General features: G+C 32.4%; 4 protein-coding genes across 4 annotated transcripts; 2 read left to right on the forward strand and 2 right to left on the reverse strand.

Annotated features, from left to right (window-relative positions):
- Positions 1-3397: 3397 nt before the first annotated feature.
- LOC125831475 (stigma-specific STIG1-like protein 2) lies at positions 3398-3856 on the reverse strand. The gene has a single exon (XM_049510657.1). The coding sequence runs from the start codon at positions 3854-3856 to the stop codon at positions 3398-3400; it is 459 nt and encodes a 152-aa protein (XP_049366614.1).
- Positions 3857-7967: 4111 nt separating this feature from the next.
- LOC125831725 (uncharacterized) lies at positions 7968-14389 on the forward strand. The gene is made up of 5 exons (XM_049510911.1): positions 7968-8100; positions 8197-8309; positions 8623-8762; positions 9717-9798; positions 13864-14389. The coding sequence occupies exons 1-5, from the start codon at positions 8061-8063 to the stop codon at positions 13975-13977; spliced, it is 489 nt and encodes a 162-aa protein (XP_049366868.1). The 5' UTR covers positions 7968-8060; the 3' UTR covers positions 13978-14389.
- Positions 14390-16380: 1991 nt separating this feature from the next.
- Positions 16381-18711, forward strand: LOC125831706 (lecithin-cholesterol acyltransferase-like 1). Its single transcript, XM_049510891.1, has 2 exons — positions 16381-16886; positions 17777-18711. Exons 1-2 carry the CDS (start codon positions 16510-16512, stop codon positions 18681-18683), a joined length of 1284 nt encoding a protein of 427 aa, XP_049366848.1. The 5' UTR covers positions 16381-16509; the 3' UTR covers positions 18684-18711.
- Positions 18712-19398: 687 nt separating this feature from the next.
- LOC125831709 (leucine-rich repeat receptor-like serine/threonine-protein kinase BAM1) lies at positions 19399-20743 on the reverse strand. The gene has a single exon (XM_049510894.1). It carries the CDS (start codon positions 20741-20743, stop codon positions 19508-19510), a length of 1236 nt encoding a protein of 411 aa, XP_049366851.1. The 3' UTR covers positions 19399-19507.
- Positions 20744-21637: the final 894 nt, after the last annotated feature.

Below are 21637 nucleotides of genomic sequence, written 5' to 3' on the forward strand. Positions count from 1 at the left end.
GATGGAGAGAGATTTTGATATATCATTAATTTAGAAACCTAAATCTTTTTTTACATAGGAAAAGAAAAAGATTATAGGTAATCTTTTTTTTTTATACTTTTTTTATCATGATAATCCTTATAAAATTTGGTGAGAAAATAGTAATATTAGGTAACTTACTAAATTAGAAACTGGAGGTTCACACGGAGTGAGGTGGCGAATTCTCCTTCAGCCGCCATCTCCGGCGCCGGCGGCATCTCAGCCACTTCTTCCGGCGAAAATCCCCGTTTCATGCTTTTTACACTGAAATTATTGATTTTGAGTATCAATTAGGTTTTTTTTTTGTGCACAAAGATGAGATTTTCGATGATAACCGGGGCGTACGGTTTGGTTCGATTTTATGTATTATCGGTTCGATTTATTGATTTTCGATTTTTAAATACGCTATATTAATAATATATATATTTTTTTATTTTCGGTTTTGACCTTCTAACGGTTCGCTTTCGGTTTAACCAATAAAAAAATATCAAACTTCTACAACAATTGATGCGATAAGAAAATAATGTAATTTTACAAATGCTCATAAAATAGAAATAATAATAACTAACATGAAAAGAACTATACAAATGTAACACAAACATAAATTAAGAGGAATAATATTCTTATTTTAGATTTTAACATTTTGCATAATGTAAAGTTGTAAACTTAAAGCCGCTATAAAGTAAAAATTGAAGGCTAAAGAACAAAAAGAGCAAGTAATTTCAATTCTTATATCACAACTTAGTTGAATGTTCAAAACAATTTGACTACTTTGATTTGATAATATAACTATAGTCAAGAGAATGCTAGTAACTTTTCACTTTATTGTTTGAGCACTGTGTTGATTTCTCAAACTTATTTTTCTGTTTTGACAATTTGTTTTTTCATATACTCATGAAATGCAACACAATGCTCATCAGAAGTTAAGAGAGTGAAATGTTATGCATTTATTTTTAGCTAGAGTTTTATTGCCAAGTCAAGTGTTTAAATTTATTTGAAATGATCTTCTTATGTCTTAAACTTCAAAAACTTGCCACTGTATTTTTACTTGTCTAATTTTAATTTTTTATTTGTCTCTTTTTACTTGTCATTATTGACAAATCAAGAAAATATAATATATTTTTTTACTTATTATATATCCTTAATTTATTTAGAAAGTTAATATTTTTGAGTAAGGTAGAACCTCTTTAATGAGTAATTGATTCTGGAATTCTATTCATTAATATGACTAAAATGGACTCACTATGTCAATTATTATTTTCTTAATAGGTGTGTCAAATAAAAAATGAGCAAGTAAATAGAGGATGGGAGAATAGCAACTGAATTTGGATTAAACAAAATTCAGAAACAATATTTTATTTAGACAAACTTGATTGTGAATCTATAAACTAAGTAGCAACTGAATTTAAATTAAATTATATTCCTTCCCTCTTAAACGATCAGTTGTAATTTCTTTTTATGAGTTCCTTAAAGAAATATTAATTAGGAGTTTTTATTATTATTATTTACCATTATTTATGTCTTAAGATTTAATTTCTATTTATTAGATATTTATTCTACTGAAGTGTTTGTAATAATGAAAAATATTTACTATGAAGGATAAAATGATTTTTAAAATTAGTTATGCCTTGAACTTCCAAAATGATATATATAATTTCAAATGCCTATATTTTAAAAAATTACGATAAATAATTTGAGATAGAGGGAGCATCTAGTTTAATAGCATGTGAGGTGAACATTTCAAGGTTAACATCATGGCTTAGGGAGGAAGTAAGCGTGGGATTTAACTTAAACAGAGTACTTTTGAGTTCTTGCAATTATTTAAAAAAGGAGGAGAAGTCATTATAATTAATTGAAAAGGGAGATGTTTAAAAGTTAAAATTAAAAGAAAAAAGACACATTATCGTAATTTTGAATTGCCAATAGCTAAACAATCTAAAGATGCTAGATCAAGCAAGAACCTCTGAGTGAAATTGACATTTCTGACCATTAATTAGATGTCTTAGGAGCGTTTTACCTTCATTTATGGGACTTTTCAATGCGAATTCGAATTTAATCGAGCTCCAATGCAGATAAAAAAGTTAGAAATTAAAAGAATAAAAATCTACTTATATTATGCCTTTTTATTTGGGGATTAAAGTTGACTTTGACTATTGATTGCTTCGATAGAAACATTTTGCTAGGTTTTGTCATTTCACATGCATGTTTACGATCCAAGGAATTAAGCTTACTTTTTATTATACATTGGTAAATTAAGAAAAGGTTTCAATGATTAGTGATTAAATTTTTAAAGTTGAATTACAAATTATTTTGTTAATGAGGAAAATTTTGATAATACCGTATTTTTTTCTAATGAATCTTACATGTGCGAATTCAAATTAATAAAATTTTGTACAAAAAATAATTTTACAAAAGAAAAAAAAAAGAAGAATTACAAATTAACCTCGTATGTTGTAAGACTAGGTAAAATAATGGAACGGGAGTATCTATACATAAAATGTATTAATTAAAGTACCAATATTTTGGGAAAACCATTAGATCTCTCCTGAATTTAAAAACTCATATAATTTTTCCACCTAGAAATTGATTGATATTTTTAGTACAACTTTATATTATATATAGAATATATCTAATGTATAACCAAATAGTTTTTCCAATGAAAATAAAAGTTGAAAAGGCAAAAAAGAAATAATAATTCAAATTCAGGATTAATTCAAAACCCAATTAACAAGTAAGAAATAGTTCATATATAAATGAAACTCTTTATAACACACTATCACTACATGTGAATTAACAATTTAAATTTCAGGAGTTTTGTTTTGAAATTTCACCTAAATCTATTTGATTAACAATGTTCTAAATCTACTCTTTGTATCCTTTTTATGAAGTTTTTAATATATATAATTATTATACATTCGAGTGAACTCGTAACTCTATAGATCCATCCCCATTAGGCCAAACTCGTCCAAACAATATATAATAAACTAAAATTCATCAACAACAACTAACAAATAGATAAACAATCTTAGTAATATTAACTTTAAATTTGTGAACAAAAAAAAGTCACAAAAAATAACACCAAAAATACATATTCTAAAATTGCACAAAATTGGCTCATTGCACAAAACAAATGTTAAAAAAAAAAACGACTTATCATGAGTATACAAACTCATATCGTAGAATCAATCCTTGAAATTAGTACATCAATATTTGAATGATGAATCATTATTAATCGTAAATAATCATGTATATATAATGTATGATGTTCTTGAGAGACGTCAACCACTTATAAATATCTCAAATGTGGTTGTTTATTTTCAACATAAACAATAATAATACGAACTTTATATTATAAAAAACATTAAATTAAATTACCAAATTAGGCGTAATCACACATTCCATAAAAACAATATCCACCTGTCATGCACCTGTTGTTGCAATATCCACAATGCCTTTTATCAAAAGACAAATTTACACATTCACCCCTACAACAAGTCTCCGTAAACGGACATTTCTTCTTGCATGCACCGCAATTATGGTCATCGTACAATAGATCGATACATTTATTGTTGCAGCATGTTGTGTTTGTACCGCCAATTTCAAGAGTGGTACATATTTCGTTATCCTTGTGGCAGTGATCGGCTGCTCTAGGATTTTTTGGCTTCTCTTGTTCCGCGAGAAAACGACTTGCTACTAATTTTCTCTTCAACGGGGGCAATGTGGGAATTGGTGCTTTTTTGTCCCCCGTAATATCAGTAGTGGTGGTGGTGGTGGTGATGATAGTTATGGCGAACGCCATGGTGATGGTGAGGGATATTAAGATTTTCATCACCTTCATCGTATGGAGAAGGTGAAATGTACGTTGAGGTGCTCGATTTCGTTATTTTTATTTGAAGGGTATGGGAAAGGGAAAGAAGAATGAAATGTTTGAGAGAATTGATGAAGGGGTACTTATATAGAATGCTCCCTAGGTACCAACTCATTTTATATTGAAATATCTAATAATAACTAGTTATACAATTAAATATATATATAGGAAATAATTTTTTTACCGCACACAAGATAGGGATAAAGTATTAAGGTTTGAATACACACATTATTCTTCGTAGACTCTCATGTGTCTTGTGGGATCACATTAAACTTGTTGTCATTGTTGTTGTATATATATAGTTTGAACTAAAATTATTGGGTTCTCATGAACTAAATAACTTGCATTCGAGGATCCACCACTGATCTTTTAATGTATCATTTTAAATATAAGCATGTCATGATTTTTTTCGTAACTATAAAATGTCATTAAGAGTTTAATGAAAAATTTATGACATTGCATCTTTCGAATATAAAAAAATATCAATTTTATTACAAGAACTTGTCATTGGTATGCAGGATGGAATATCCCATGGAACCAACTATCTCACCTTCCGTATGTGATAACAAATTTCATCATTTTAGTACAAATGATGGATAAAATTATTCACATTTTATTTTAAGATTGTTATCTTTATCCCACAATCAAACGAACTTAAGAATAAAAAGTGTCATATAAAATAAAAAGGTTTACCTATGTATCTGATGGTATAATTTTTTTTACATTATCAAGTCACTCAAATAATATTTATAGGTAATTATCCTTCGTATAAAATAGATTAACATATTACCAACTATATCAAGTAAAGATGATTTGATAGTGTAAATATATTTTACATAAATATTAGTCAAACTCATAAGTATACTTTAATTTATCGTGAAATAAGTTGGGGTTGACTTTTGAAAGAGCTGGCAGAATGTGAAGAAGCAGCAAGCAATAAACTTAGGAAATAATTGAAGAAATAATTAAGCATTAATTAATTAATGATCAATTCTAGTACCTTTGCTTGCTAGAAAAATTGCCGACTTTAAACAGCTTATGTGCATGAATGGTTTTGCATGTTTTAAAATGAAGCTAATTAGTAGTAATTATATCATAGAGTTTAATTTATATATAGATAAATAAACTTTTTTTGGTCATGGAGTTTACATATGTCAATATAGGCATTGTTGTCTTTAATTTGAAGACTAGCTATTTTACTTCTTTAATTAAGTTGCTTGGATAGTAGGTTCTAATTAAAGTGGTTTAGAGGAAAACTAGTTACACGTCTAAATAATTAGGAGTGTACATTAGTTTCTACTGTTGCAAAAGTCATTTTTTGAGGTGGTGGTGGTGGTGGTGGGGGGGGGGGGGGGTTGTATGAGGGAAGAGGTTCGTCATTTTCACTTGACGCGTAAGTTAAAAAAAAAAAAAACTTTCTACACGTACAATTAAAAGTATTATTTTAAATATTGTGATCTTAGACATATCAAATATGAAATGATTGAGTCAAAATTTTCATTAGAAAAAAGTCAATGAAAACATGAATGCACAGATAAGACCTTCAGTTCTTTGACATCACTCGATTATTAAGAGAAAAATACAAGCTCAGAGTCAATAGAAGATGAGTCGTCTGAATTCAACCAAGCTATTCTAATAAACAAATTTGTTATATATTGTAACCCCATTAAGATGGTCATTGAATTCTTGAAGATGTCAATAGATAATCTTAAAGAATACTTCAATTTAATAGTGATATGGAATAGTATACTTCATTTTATCTCTGTCCCCTCTCTCTCGCCTCATCCCTTTTCTCTCAATATAAATACAAATATTAACAACTAATATACAAAAACAAATGATAACCTTCTCATGTTAACAGTCAATATAAAAATACACATGATAACTTTCTCAAGGCAACAAATAGTTATATATATATATATATATATATATATATATATATATATATATATATATATATAAAAGTGGCACTCACTATTACAATTGAATTCATCTTATTGATTAATATAATTATATTCATTGATACAAATTATATTTGTAATACAATTGCATTCATTGATACATCATACATATACATACTAGTTATATACATTGTCTAGCATATATACAATTACACTTCACCTTTTTCTCCTCTCTTCGCTCTCTCGCTCACCTCTCCCGTTCTAACATGTAGCTACGAATCATAATTAAATATTAGCTATTAGACCTAATAATATTTCTAATCTTTGCTATTTTTGAAAGTTCCTAAAATATTATCCGATGACAAACTTTAAAAATTGGGTACTTATGAAATTTACTTATCAAATTTTATAATGAGAATTTCACACAAATTCCATAATGTTAAGAGTTAATTACATCATATCCCTACTCTTTCCAAATTACAAAAATCACTTAAATTTGGTGGAATTCGAATACATCCCAAAACGTCTCGATACATCATGTTCCAATTTTGAATACATCCCTCAATCTCTTTTTCGATACATCACGTCTCAGTTTCGGATACATCACTTAGTGTTCCAATATATCATGTACGGTTTGATACATCGCGTAAAAATAATGTATCTGATTGATACATTGCATAGAGTGATGTATCCGAGAATAGAAGAGAGTAGCAATTTTTGTAATTTTTTCAAATGATAAGAAATTTTAGAGAATATGATATAATAAGTCGTATGTTTAGGTAATTTTCCATTTATTTAGTCCCTTGTTGGGTGGGCAATAAGCAATGCAACCCAAATATTAATTTCCGACCCACTTTAACACCCATATTACAGTCAGTTACTCATGTTTTCTTGCTCGACAGTCGACACCACTCTGTCTCTACCTCGGTCCGGCTCTGTAAGTTCTTGTATCTCTCTCACGCCAAATACAAATACCCTAATCTCTTTGTGTTACAATTCAAACACTCTATTTTTTTCTGCTTCCATACTCTGCCTTGTTTGCGAAATAATGTCATTAAAATTTTCTTCTTTTGGTGTGTTTATTTAAGTAATTTTAGGTGTAAATGATTTCCCTAGGAATTCGAGGGGAAAAAATTGAGATGGGTGTTGTTGAAACCTCAGAAAAAAATGGTAGGGATGTTGTAATTGGTGCTTCGTAAGGAAGGATAAGGGTAGGGAAGGAGAGAGAGAGAGGTCTTAATTATTGAAGTTGATTAAATTTTGTAATGATGTTGCCTTAGTAGCAAGCTAGCTGACTTTTGTTTCTTTTTCGTCTGAAGCTATTTAATTTTGAACAATTTCGGAGATTGAGAGAGTATTTTGGGGAAATTTGAGAGGATATGTGAAAGGAGATTTAAGAGTTGTAGGGAAGGGAAAATTGGGTAATGGATATTAGGGGAAGACCAACTAGAGAACTTAAGATTATTTCATAAATTCTCGATTTCACTAGTTAGACGCCGTTGGCTCAAAATTTTGTCTTAGGACTAGATATCTAACATTGGATTTAACTTGCACAAGTTCAATTCATATTGTCTAATGGGGCTTAAGTTAACACTGTAATTAACCTATGAGATAACCACTATGATAGCAAGGACATAAATCGTGTTTTAACAAATATATTACAAAAATTAGTTATCTCACATAAACTCCTACTCAAAATTGATGTTAGTAAATAAACCATAATCAATATTAAATTCAACTCCTACTCATGTGCCATGTAAAATGAGTAAAATTGGCCAGACGGGTTTTCACTGACCCACTTTTACCTGTTTTGAAGTGGATGGGTTGAGTTATAACCCGTTTTCAACCCAACCTGCCCTTTGCTACCACTATTCAGTATATTTGTGTTGTGTATGCATATCTGTGGTTTTGGCTACTTTTGTTTGTTGTCCCTAAATAAGTTAACAAGTTCGCACATTGCTGTATGATGTTAAGTTGCATAACTTGTAATTGTATGAATCATCTTTGATTGCAATATGAGTTCTCTTATTCAAAAAAACGAAGGGTATTCAAAAGTGTTCTTTATTTGATGTAACACATTTTCAATGCCATTATTCATCACTATAGATCACTGCATGACTGTACTTTTCAGCTGTATGAGTACCATTACTATGTCCCTTTTGATGTCGGATGATTCATTGTTGCAACCCCTTTTTGCAGTCTTCATACACTTGTTCAGAGACTTTTGCCCGGTGCAAGTGAGCAAGTGTCTAACATTGTGATAAATCACTGAGATGGTCAGTATTTCCAGCTGGCGTTCGGATCTGGTTACAGGTTCCATTCTCCATTGCACATATGTAGTTCGGTTCTTTGTGGCTTCAATTAATCTAAAACAACTCTGTGAATCTCCTAAAAATCAATTTACATCAGGTGTACTCTGCCCCAAAATTCATGGAGTCTATCCAAGATTGCCGTCCCATATTGTGAGTTACAAGAGGAGCACACTCAAAAGTCCTGATTGCGTTCAGCCTGTGTCTAGAAAGGTTTATGTAGTATTTCTTCTTTTCTTATTTAGTAGTATTAGTTAGTATTTTCGTAGTATCTTATTCTTCAATTTTTACTACACCTGTTTCTTCATTTGCTTTGTTCATCTTGCTATTTTACTGTTGTTATTTTCCTTTGAATACTTCTTTGATTACTTGAGTCGACGGTCTACCAGAAATAACCTCTCTACCCCACAAAGGTAGGGGTAAGGTCTGTGTACATCCTAACCTCCCCAAACCCCCCTTGTGGGATTACGCTCGGTATCTTGTTGTGATGATAATACATCTTAAACTGGAGTTTTGGTATTTGCAGGTTCCTGGTAGAAGCATTACGCATTTGTCTCTTGCTGGTCGTGCTGTCAAATGTGCTTCATTTGTAGAAAGAAACTATCAATCTAGTGTCAATGATGATGAGGATCCATTTTGGATAAATGCTACAAAGCAAGCTGTCCGGTACGTCAATTACAGTATGTGCGTGTTAACTTGATGCATAACATAGTTTCTGCAAGTGAAATTGTATAGGTAGGTGAGAGAAAAGATATCAACTTACCTAATATTAGACCTTTTCTTTTGACCAATATTAACTTTCTGGAGCTACAAGCTCCTCAAATCCCTTTATCAAATTAATTATTTCTTCAATTTCCATTGAGAAATAGGTTTTGAGATCTTGTTTATATGAGATCTCCTTTTGATGAAGTTCTGTATCTTGATGTGATGACTCGAGGTTTTACTAGTTTCTCCAATATTTTCTCCTTGGCTTTGATATCCATTTTTTAATAATAATTTGCTTAGATATTATCCTCCACGAGGTAGGGTAAGGTCTGCGTTCACTCTACCCTCCCCAGACCCCACTTGTGGGATTTAACTGGGTATGTTGTTGTTATTTGCTTGGATATTATAAGGTCCTCTACAACAACAACAAAATACCGAGTGAAATCCCACAAGTGGGGTCTGGGGAGGGTAGATTGTACGCAGACCTTACCCTTACCTTGTGGAGGTAAAGAGGTTGTTTCCGGAGGACCTTCGGCTCAAGTACAAAATATCAAAGTAGGTATGAAAAAGTGAAAACGACTGTGAAGAAAACTAAACAACTAATAAGGAAACAATAACAACCACAAAATAGTGCGATAACCTAAACAACAGATGATGACGGAATCAAAAGCAAGACACTATAAGAATAAGACTAAACCCCTCGAAAAGCAAGACAACACTCCGTACCTACTAGCCTTCTACCCTAATACGTGACCTCCACACCCCCTATCTAAGGTCATGTACTTGGTAATCTGGAGCTGCACCATGTTATTATAAGATCCTCTAATAATATGAATTGTGAAAGTTTAACTAGATGAAATGTTTTTGATGATGTATTGATACTGTTCTGAAAATATTTATTTGTTAATGACTCAGGGCTGCAAAATCTATATTGGAATTCTTGGTTGAGCAGCCAAGTCAGCTGAAGTACATAGAGTGGCCTGGATTTCAAAGCACGGTTAGTATGTAAAACCTTTTCTTTCTATTTGGTAATTATCATTTACCTTCTGTTGTGTGTATGTGGCCAATAGCCCAATACAATGTGCTGATAATGTGTTACACCCACTTGTTATCATTCTGTGTACTTAGTGCACTGGAGTAACCAGCTCTACATTACATTTGGCTTGTTACTTCAGGATACTCAACTCTTGGTCATCAAGACAAAATCACAAATGCTAAATATAGTTAATGGCCTTTATAGGGCTAGCTATTGAACTTGACATGTAGAAGCAATGTAACTTTTGTTTTAGATTCAATACAATAATATGAAATGCTCTTGTACATTTTCACAACCCACTACAAACACCAAAATTAAGGTCCATGAGATGGCCAAGGGTGGGGCCAAGTGTACAAGGCAACCATGGAGTGCAATGGCGTGCAGGCATGCATGGCACACGCCTGAGGTAAGAGGCATCCATGGGAGTGAGGGGCATGCTTGATTGTTTTGCATTTTGCACCCTAATGTATGTCCTGTTTCTTTGATTTTTATATGTTTTTTATTTCTTTTTACGACTTGTCCTTAGTGTATACGACTTTCTGTTTTGCACCTATCCTATTACCTTTTGGGTTTGGCACCTAATGTATGCACCATTTTTCAGCTATCAATGCCTTTTATATTCACATTCAAAAAGGAATAATACTGTTATCCCATTTTTTCGACCTTTTTTAATGTTCACCTCACTAGCTTCGTCAACTCTCTTAATCCAGACTCTATCCATATTTAATTACAATAGTTGATTTTCCAAATCCTTTGGAAATTCACACCTCAGCAGAAATTCATCATCTTTTTTATCAGAGGTATTTTGTTGTGGATGCATTGGAAGTCCTTAAATTAAGTATTTAATTATATTTTTAGTAGCTTTATTTATTATTCTAGAATAGGGTTTATATTTCATAGTTTTATAAGGATTAGGTTAAGTTATAGTTATTAGTTTGGAATAGGATTTAGGTCTCCTACTTTCATAAGAATTAGACTTGCTATTGATGTAATAAGACTCCTATTTAAAGGGGCTTTTGAGGAATAAATCGGTAAGTCATATTTTAGTAAAAAGCAAGAGATCGGAGTTCTCTTTTCATTGAACTCTAAGGTTTCAGTCTCCCTTCAATGAGTTGAAGTTATATACAAAAATAGGTCGATCTAGGAATTCGAACAAAGGCAAGGGAAAGTCAAAGTCAATTGATTTAGATTTTCTTGTTCATCGTCCTGTGACTCGATCCTTCTCTAAGAATCCTAACATATTTCTATCTTCACATACATAATCGACCTCAAAAACAGAATATTTGGCATAGTTTTAATTGAGAAAGGACACGTCTAGTGCCGGCAAAATGAGCCCATATTTCGGTAACCCGCCCATATTTTAATGGGTTGGGCGAGTGACTTTTGACATGGGTAAAATATGGGTAAACTATGGGTAAAATATGAATTAGCCAAATGGGTTAACCTTCTAACTTTTATTCACTCAAAATTCATGATATCACTAAAAAAAAATTGTAACTTCTCTTCCTTTTTATGTTCTTCTATGGAACTAATTATTATTCTCTATAATTTTTTTTTGAAAATGGTAACGTTGTATTATATCACAAAAGTACATGGGTTGTACTCAAACCTTATATACAAATGCACTCTAGACACTCCTACTCTATTTCTATATTGAGTCTAAAACATCAACTATAGAGGCAGTGTCATTTGAGTATAATTGATTATACCAAAAACATAACAACAAAATGCAGTTTAGTTTAACATCTTGCACACTATTTTCTTTGCCTTCAAAACATTTGGAATTCCTTTCTTTCCAGATTGCCCACCATATTGAAGCAGGGATAATTCTCCATCTAGTTTTGTCTTTTGCAAGGGCACCTGCCTCCTCCCAGCTGTATAAGGCCTCAGTAACTCTCCTAGGCATAGTCCAGGATATGCCTTTAAGGCTCAAAAAAATCCTCCAAAGCTGCTGAGTGTATTTGCAGTGTAGAAATAGGTGGTTTACAGTTTCTAAGGTTTCCCCACATAGGAAACACCTAGAGCATAAGGTTATCCCCCCTTTCATTACATTATCCTGAGTCAGGTAGCTTCCTTAGCTAGCAGCCAAATAAAGCATGAGACTTTGTGTGGGATTCTACACTTCCATATTTGTTTCCAAGGCCAGATGGGACTCTGCTGGCTTGATTGATCTATCAGCCTGTAAGCTGAATGCACTTTGAACTCTCCTCTATTGTTGCCTTTCCACCAAAGCATATCCTCATATGCCTGAAGTCTAGTAAAGTGTCCAACCATGTTGAGGAATTCTGCCAACTATTATTCTCTATAATTGAAAAGGTGAAGTCTTTGGCCCTCCAAAAATATATATTTTAAATGTACATTTCTTTTGTTAATTATGATTATATTTGTATATTTGTTTAATTTTATATTGGATAATAAATAAAAATGTAAAATAAGCAAATCATGTATTAGTATTGACATTGCTTAAGCCTTAAAGTGCATTAAGCATGTTTTAGTCCTAAAATGCAACTATTCATTTACTTTGAAATTAAAAATATTTTCCCCTTGTTATTACATAAATTTATTTTATATTGAAAAGTTAGGATTTCTTTTTTCGACTTTTATGATACAATAAAACTAAATGAAGCATTTTCAACATTTTTCATCTGAAAAAAGACTAAAATATTTTCTCCATGTTGAATTCTTAAGTAGAGTACTATTTACTCATAAAAATATGGGTAAACTAGTATTTTATCCAATCAATTGGTTACCCAATCCATTTTTACCCATATCAAATATGGGCGGGTTGAATTATTACCCATTTTATGCTGATCCATTTTCAACCCGCCCAAATTTGACCCAACCCGCCCATTTGCCACCACTAGACACGTCTTTGTGAAAAAAGAGTTGGAGATGCTACAAAGGGAATAGGATACGAACCTATATATTTCTATAGTTCTTGGTAGTTTCTGCAATGGCATTGATATACATTATTCCTATATTGTCCTTGAGATATGAAGTGTTTTGTTATATTGCAATGGGTACGGTGCAAATTAAAAAAAAATGATGCATACGTTAGGTGACATTAGAACAAGTACAAATAATATCGTGCAAATAAAAATGATGTATACATTAGGGGGAAAACCACAAAACCCACAAAAAATGAGGTGCAAATAAGAAGAGGTGCATACACGAAGGATAAAATTAGCGAAGAACTTCAATTTTTCTTCTCTCAATGAAGTCCAAGGATGTGTGATGCCGGAACGTCAGGGGTGTGCCAATATTGGTGAGGTTAGGAACCTCGCTATGACACGATAGCGAAAAAGAGGCCACTTTGGTTGGCTATTTCCAAGGATGACTCACTTACTTCTTAAGAAGAAACACCCTTAAAAGGAGCAAACTAAAGGTCAAAACTTTATATAAAAGATTTACTCAAATTCAAGATGATTTACCTTAAGGCTTAAGGGCCTCTATATAGGCTTACAAAAGTTAAGGGAAGATGTTCACCAACTAATGTGGGATTAAAAGCCTACTAAAAATAAGGATACAACTAAGAGAGAAGGATTACAAGCTAGAAAATAAGGATAACAACTAAGGTGTCGTTTGGTAAGGTGTGTAAGAATAGTGCTGCGTATGGTATATTAGTAATATTGTATTAGTTATGCCGAGATTATTTCTTGTACAGTGTTTGGTTTGGTGTATTAAAAATTACATGCATTGCGTAATTTCTGTGCTGTTGTATTTTGACTTTCAGAAGTTAATTGTTGGAAATCTTACATTGAACAGTATCTTCCCTTTTGTTTGATGAAGGGACAAATTATTTTACCCAAATTTTTTAGTTCTTGAGATTCTACTATGTGCTAAATACGATGTTGATTTGCACTGACATGCTTGACTCATAAATTAAGCATTAGTTTCAATGATGTTGATTAGCACTGACGGGCTTGACTCATAAATTAAGCATAGTTTCAAAGAATGTTCATCTCTTTTTTTTTTGGTCGAGATCAATACATAAGTAAAAACTAACCCTTTCTCCACTTGCTGCAGCTGAAGACTGCAATACTGGCACTTGTTCTAGTTGGGCTGTTTATCATTGCTTTATTTTCTATTGATTCTGCATTGTCTTACATGTTGGCTCTATTTTTGCGGAGAGCAGCATGATTCAAGAAATAAGACTGATTTTCTGGCATCAGGCGAAGTCAACTCATGCTAATGGTGCTCCACGTAACTTTTTGCTTCTGGCATAACACTATGCCCGAAAATACAAGATTGGCCAAACTTGAGCAGCATGAGACTTGCAGCTTTTTGAGCATCTGCTGAATATATCACCACAGAGAGGACCATTACGAGAGTATAGGGTTATATTACCTCTAGAAGACTAGAACTACTGTTATATATGCTGGAATGACGAGTGTACATCTATGTCTATTTACATTGATACAGAGAATGTTGATTACTCATTTGTGCACTTTCTTAATTTGATGATAGACGTGTTAAACATGTTAATGTTTCTCTTGACTAGTTCTTTGCATCATGTTTACTGGAATTGGCTTCTCTTCTTGAAGTGAGAATATAGGAGGTGGTGTCTCGCATTCCTTATTCCTCACAGAATCGGGATAATAATTCCATCTTGGATTGTATGTGCAGCCTTATGAATCATCAGACGTATATGCACATTGCTGCGGAATGAGTCATCTAGACCTGGTAAGCTTCCTCGACATGTCTCTCGAGTCCAAGATTATTCTAGGAAGAAAACATATGCATGTCTGCTCTACAATAGCTGCATGCAATTGGGCCTGAAGGCTAAACTGAATGTGCACCTGTGAACATGTAACTGGGGGAGCTCTGCATCATGACTCTGACCTATGTTATGTGCACTCCACGATGCCAACTCCGTGGTAGAGCATCGATGAATGTAAAGCTAAGACTGCTAGCTAGTCCCTGAAACTAGCCACTGTATGGTGGCAAAGCTGGTCATAGTCAATGAACCTGCATGTGTGGTTCTGGGATGATGCCAAGGTCGCTGGTTGAAGTGATCATCCACTCACTGAATGCAATACACATGATACAACCACACAAGTGCGGAGTCAGGCCGGGCCAAGGAGGTTCATCTGAATCCCCTTTCGTAGAAAATTACACTATTTATACATGGTTGAATCCCCTTTGGCTTCTTCGCGGGGTTACTTCTTCATATTTTGATCTCTTTAGTGAGAATTCTGACCTACCATTGCAAAAACAATGCTAAATTGTAAAAGTTAAAAAGAAAAATGAAGAGATTTAACAAAACTTACTACTCTCTATTCACTTTTATTTGTTTACAGTTTCAAAAATAGATTATCATTTTTACTCGTTATTTTTAACATACTCGCTCTGTCCCAATTTATGTGACATTTCGCTTTTCGAGAGTTAAACAGTTTAAGTTTGACTAAGAATTTGCTCATGAAATCTTTAAATTCTTTAAAATGAAATCTATATATTTATAAACTACATAAAAAGTACTATAAGTCACAATAACTGATAATTCAAAATATTTAAAAAATATATGAAAAATTTACGGTTAAAGATAGACTTGTTTGAATCTCGAAATCCGAAATGTGTCACATAAATTGGGATAGAGGGAGTATTAAAAAAGGAAGACAATGTTTATTCTATTTTATCCTTAACATTAGTTATTTATTTTCAAATCATTTTTCAAAGCCTAACATTATACATCAATTAATATTAATATGAGTATCGTGATAAAATACTCGCATTAATCATTATGTCTTAAAGGGTGGCAAAGTTAGATAAGTAGTAAAAGTGCAACGGGAGTAAATAGAAATAATATGATTAAGCACCCATAACAAACTAGACTGCTAGCTGGTGGAAAAAGTATTAATGATAGAAATAAATAAAAATATTTTTAATTTTCTGCAAACTTCTATGTCAACAATTTTTTTTTTTAAAAATTGAAAATTTATTATTGGAAAAAACAAGTTATGTGTAAATATTGAGCATAGAAACTGCTATAAATAGTCCTTTATGCTTGTATAGGGTTGTTGTTGTTGTTGTTTTTTAGCTGAAAATTGAGCATCTAATATCAATATGTAATATTTTTATGTAGGCATTAAATAATATTTTTCATGACTTTATTTATTTTTTAATTAGAAAAAAATAAGGTTGAAAAAAGATGAAAAAATGAATTTTTTTTTTTTTAGTGATACTTGCCATAGAGAGGTGTCACTTCATTTATTCTATGCGTATCAAATGCAAATTTTCAATCTTCATCGTGTACGTTTAAATTATTTCCAAAACAAGTAAATTTATATATAAAAAAAAGTTACAAAGTTAATGCAATTTAAATGCAAATTTTCATTCTTAATTATATACGTTTAATTTATTTTCAAAATAGGTAAATTTGTAAAAAAGTTACAAAGTGAATGCAAAATGCAAATTTTCAATCTTAATCGTATACGTCTAAATTATTTCCAAAACAGGTAAACTTGTAAAAAAAGTTTACAAACAATTTAAATGGTGATCTCAAAAGCATATAGTATATATATTTATTAACAACGTCAACACATTATCTACCACAAATATAAGGAACAAAGTTTCTCCATATCCTTATCCAATCACAAAACTAATTTTACACCAATGGCCTTATACATAATTTTTCCTTCCTCTTTGTTCATTGACATTGTTAATTAATTAGCCATGAAAATCCTAATCATATTCATAATATCAACAATGTTGTCCACTAATTGCCAAGCAATTACTACTAATCTCAACCCTCTAATCTTGATACCAGGAGCTGGTGGAAACCAATTAGAGGCAAGATTAACTTCAAAGTACAAGTCTACAAGCTTATTGTGCAACAAATTGTATCCATTAAATAAAGATAGTGAAGGTTGGTTTAGGATATGGTTTGATCCAAGTATACTTTTGTCACCCTTCACAAAGTGTTTTAATCAAAGGATGAAGCTTTATTATCAAACACAATTAGATGATTATTATAATAATCCTGGTGTTGAGACTAGGATTACACATTTTGGTTCTACTAAATCCCTTCTTTATCTTCATCCTTATCTACAGTAAGTTAATTGATTCCTACTTATTTATTTATGAGCTAATTACATTGTGTTTTGAGGTTTTCTTGATACTCCCTCCATTTCATATACTAAAAATATACTTGTTGTTTGGTGTGAGGTATAAGGTATAATAATTCTGGAATAAAATGCAGAATTACTGTATCCTGCGTTTGGTTGGAGGTATTAGATAGTCGTTGAATTATTTATCTCATCATATTTACCATAGTGATGAGACAAGTTATCCCATATACATGGTGGAATAACTTATTCTGGAATAATTAATCCCGGGATAACTTGTTTCCAACTAAACAAATTGTTAGTATTAAATACTCAATCCGTTTCAGTTTGCTTGTCCTATTTTGACTTGGCACAGAATTTAAGAAAGTAACGAAGACTGTTGAATCATGTGGTCATACACTAAAAATATGTCTTTTAATTGTGTGGTTTTAAACATGCCATGTGAAAAGTTGGAATTAACGAGTTGTCAAAAAAAGAAAAGAAACATTTCTCTTTTTGAACAGACTAAAAAGAAAAACATGATAATCATATTGAAATGAAAGGAGCAACTACATAAAATAGTAGTAGTCAAATTTAGCGTTCCAAAGCATCATTAGTAAAATACACTTCCAATTAAAGTTTTCTTAAAGAGTGCGTCAAGTCAACAAGGCTAAGTAATATGAAACATAGGGAGTTATATATTGAGTGTTTTGGTCATTCGTTATTATTAGTGTTGGAAATTCCCTGAGTTGATCAAAATGCTAATATCATACGTTACCAGTATGGCGTTATATGATAACGCCATACTGGTAACGTATGATATTAGCATTTCGATTCTGTGTCAACCAATAACTCATGAAATTCCTTGTAGTAACTCTTTTTTTAAACATGTTTAGGAAAATCACAGCATATATGGAGCCACTTGTGAAGGCTTTGGAAGAAGTAGGCTATAGAGATGGTGAAAATCTGTTTGGAGCACCATATGATTTTCGTTATGGTTTAGCTGCAGATGGTCATCCAAGTCATGTTGGTTCGAAATTTCTAGAGGACTTGAAAGAACTGATAGAAAGTGCAAGTAATTCAAATGGAGGTAAACCTGTTATTCTTGTTTCTCACAGCTTAGGAGGTTTATATGTCCAGCAACTACTCGTTCGGAATCCAAAATCCTGGAGTCAAAAATACATCAAACACTTTATAGCATTGGCCACACCATGGGGAGGAACAGTTATGCAAATGCTCACTTTTGCTTCTGGTAACACACTTGGTGTGCCTTTAGTTAATCCATTACTCGTAAGGGAAGAACAGAGGAGTTCTGAAAGTAATATGTGGCTTTTGCCTTCTCCGAAAGTGTTTAACACTAAATCACCACTTGTTGTTACCACTAATGTTACATACTCAGCTCATGACATCCCGGAATTCCTTAAGGATATCGGGTTTCCTGAAGGGGTTTTGCCTTATACATCACGTATTTTGCCCTTGGTTGACAATTTGGTAACTAGTACTGATCAAGTGCCTATCACTTGTGTAATTGGTTGTGGGGTTAAAACTCCCGAGAGGTTGTTGTATGCAGATGGGGATTTTGATAAGTTGCCTGAGATTGTGTATGGGGATGGAGATGGTACTGTTAATATGGTAAGCTTGTTGAGTTTTGAATCAAATAAGAGTACTTACCAACACCTTAAAGTCATCAAGTTACAAGGAGTTTCACATACAGGTATACTAAAAGATGAAATTGCACTTGAGAAAATAGTTGAAGAGATTTCTTGTATTAACTCTGATATTTCACTAGTTTCAAAAGCTTGATCACGATTCGTGATGCTTCTTGTTTGTTCTTCCCTTTTTGTTCATATTCGTATTCGTAATATGCTTTTACCAGTGATGCAATGGGCATGATGTTCATTCTGTACTAACTTGTGAACATATGAATGTACATGTATCTACCATGTGTGCAGAAGAGGACATAAAAATGTTGTATTGTTTGGCTGGAATTTTCATGTAAGGCTCGTCTTTTGTTGATCTTCGCGGTGTCTATGATAGTCAAATATTAGAAGAAAGACACCCTAACTGAGCTGATTTCAATCAACTAGTTGTTTGAAGTCTCCCTACAATCAGATGTTTGGATGGTGAGCTATACTCCGTGAGAATTTTCACCAACGGATTCCTAAATATAAATAAAGTGCAGAAACGAAGAAGCCAAGAGAATTCAATATCTCCTATATATGCTTCTAGTGCGATCAACACTAATTGCATTCGGAAACAAAGCTTTTAACATATTCACATTGGCCTCAATTGGAGTAAACCTAAAGTTTTATGGCTTATTGAGACTAATGCATATAATTAACGGAGGTGACATATTTTAAGTCGTTAACTTATTTATGTGATGAACGTTTGAGAACAGACAAAAGCTTTTCAAGCATTTGAGTCAAAAGACTGTCTAATAGGAACAGTTCATCATGTGTTCAGGTGCTCAATATGAACATATTGTAGTTCGAGTGTCTAAATAAATTATACTAACAAATTTAAGGAGCTTTCGATGCTACTCTTTTATTCATTGAAATAACAGGCTGCAACTTATAAACTATATTGGAAACTAGGAAAACATATAAAAATGCAATGTAATTTTTCAACTAATTATGGTCTCCTCCATGACATTCTGAAGCTGTCCTCTGTCCATGACATAGCTGCAATCCCTTTGGACAAATGAGACAGTTATGTTCAAAACTTCCCTGAACCCCTTCTAAAGTCCTGTTGAGCTCTCGAGGCACCGATCCCTCCAGGTTATTATATTCCAAGTTGAGATTTCTCCATGAAAATCCGAGTCTTGACCAATACTCTGATGGAATCTCACCCGAAAACAGGTTATGTCCAAGGTTTATTTCTGTTAAGTTTGGGTAAGTAACCAAGTTCACAGGCAAATGACCATGTAGACGATTAGCATGAACGTCTAACGTGTGTAGCTGTGATTTTTTATCAGAGAATTCTACCACCTCAAACACTGTGAAACGGTTTACTGAAACGTTTACGTGACTTAATTCAGGTAACATGAAGATCCCTTTGTTTATTCCTCCTGAAAATCTGTTATCACTAAGGTCTAATGTGCTTAAATGTCTAAGTTTATGCACTGGGGTAATGTGTCCTGATAACAAGTTGTGGCTTAGTGATAGTGTTTTGATCTTCAATGGGAATTGTGGTAAATTCCCATAAATTTGGTTATTTGAAATGTCAAATGAAGAGAGTAGCCATAATCCGTTGAGTTGAGGAATTTTTCCAGTGAATTCATTGTTAGACAGGTCTAATCGCGTTAAACTTCTAAGTGATGTAATTGAGGAAGGGATTGAGCCAGATAGCCTGTTATTCGAGACATCAAGAGTTTCAAGTTTTGTAAGGACACCAATGTCATCAACAAGACTACCTGAGAAAAAATTCTCATAAAGTTGAAGACTTGTAAGTTTCCTCAAATTAGTAATACTCTCTGGCACTGGTCCTCTGAACTTGTTCCTACCTAGATTGAGAGTAACAAGTTCTGTTAAGTTCCCGATAGATGATGTCAAGAACCCCTCTAGTCCATCACCTTCTAGATCAATCTCAATTATCCGGCTCGTGGCATTAGTGTCTACCTGATCAGGAACTGTGCAAAGAATGCCTAAGAAACTTGCACCAGTTGTCTCACAAGGGTCTAAGTTGAAATCCCAACTACTAAGGAAGGAATCCGGGGTTATTGAAAAAGGGTCTATCGACGTCTTGATGGCTACTAGAACTTGAATATCAGATTGTGAAGTTGTTGCATTGACATAAGGTGAAAGTGTGTATATGAAACTTATGTACAAGAAGGTAAAGAAAATGGAGTTAACTGATCTGGCCATTTTTTTTGTTTAGAGAGCTTTTTGAGTGATTTGAATGTATCTTGTTAAAGGTCCTTTATATGAAGTTGTGAATTTTTTTAGGTAAGTCATGGAAAAAGTGTACATTTTTTTTGTTTAGTGACATGTAAAATGGATTCTTGGAATTAGGTGACAGTAAGTTAGAGAGTGGTTTAATTACTAGTCATGTGTAAGTTGATCATTGTTAAGTTGTGAAAAATTAAAGTATCGAAAGAGAATTAGGGTCTATCAAGCGTTGTTTCTAATTAGCTTACTAAACGTATATATCAAAAATCATGAGGTCGTTACATAATGTCACACACCAACAATTTAATTAATAATCCTACAAGAAAAGTAGGATAAAGGGTAAATGATAAAGTATAATCATTAAATAATAAATAAAGACAGAATAAGAAGAAAAATATTAGGATAACAACACGATCACATCAAATAAGTTGTTACACAAAATGAGACTTTTTCATTGTTATGTAACGATGGATTTAAATGATACGATACAATAAAATTAAGTAACAATCAAAATAAACATTATATTTAAACTAACAATACAATAAAACGGATAACAACCATTTTCCAAACAAGGTGTTACTAGCTAGCTCTAAATAAACGTTTATATATTTTTGATGTATTGATATCTAGGGATGTCAATCCTTCTTGAATTTCTTTTTAATAAGGAAAATAAGTGTTACCTTCTCAACAATGTGTTTTCCTCTTTTATTTACGTTTATTACTTCCTCTCTTCTTTTTTAGTTGTCGTAGTTTCTTTTTTGAAAGTCAAACAATATGAATTTTGAGTAATATTTTAAAATGTATTTTTTCATCATAATAATATGAAAAAAGTTGCAATGTACATATTTTGAATATCTAAAATTTTGTTTT

This window comes from Solanum verrucosum, unplaced genomic scaffold, assembly GCF_900185275.1.
Source record: "Solanum verrucosum unplaced genomic scaffold, falcon-dt-bn FXZP01000049.1, whole genome shotgun sequence".
NCBI lineage: Eukaryota > Viridiplantae > Streptophyta > Magnoliopsida > Solanales > Solanaceae > Solanum > Solanum verrucosum.

What these genes read in the sequence shown, in the direction of transcription:
- LOC125831475 (XM_049510657.1), bottom strand. Translation starts at nt 3,856, where the DNA reads ATGAAGGTGATGAAAATCTTAATATCCCTCACCATCACCATGGCGTTC.
- LOC125831725 (XM_049510911.1), top strand. Translation starts at nt 8,061, where the DNA reads ATGGTCAGTATTTCCAGCTGGCGTTCGGATCTGGTTACAG. An exon ending in TTCAGCCTGTGTCTAGAAAG is followed by an intron (nt 8,310 to 8,622) that starts GTTTATGTAGTA and finishes TGGTATTTGCAG; the next exon opens with GTTCCTGGTAGAAGCATTAC. An exon ending in GCTACAAAGCAAGCTGTCCG is followed by an intron (nt 8,763 to 9,716) that starts GTACGTCAATTA and finishes TTAATGACTCAG; the next exon opens with GGCTGCAAAATCTATATTGG.
- LOC125831706 (XM_049510891.1), top strand. Translation starts at nt 16,510, where the DNA reads ATGAAAATCCTAATCATATTCATAATATCAACAATGTTGTCCACTAAT. An exon ending in TATCTTCATCCTTATCTACA is followed by an intron (nt 16,887 to 17,776) that starts GTAAGTTAATTG and finishes AAACATGTTTAG; the next exon opens with GAAAATCACAGCATATATGG.
- LOC125831709 (XM_049510894.1), bottom strand. Translation starts at nt 20,743, where the DNA reads ATGGCCAGATCAGTTAACTCCATTTTCTTTACCTTCTTGTACATAAGT.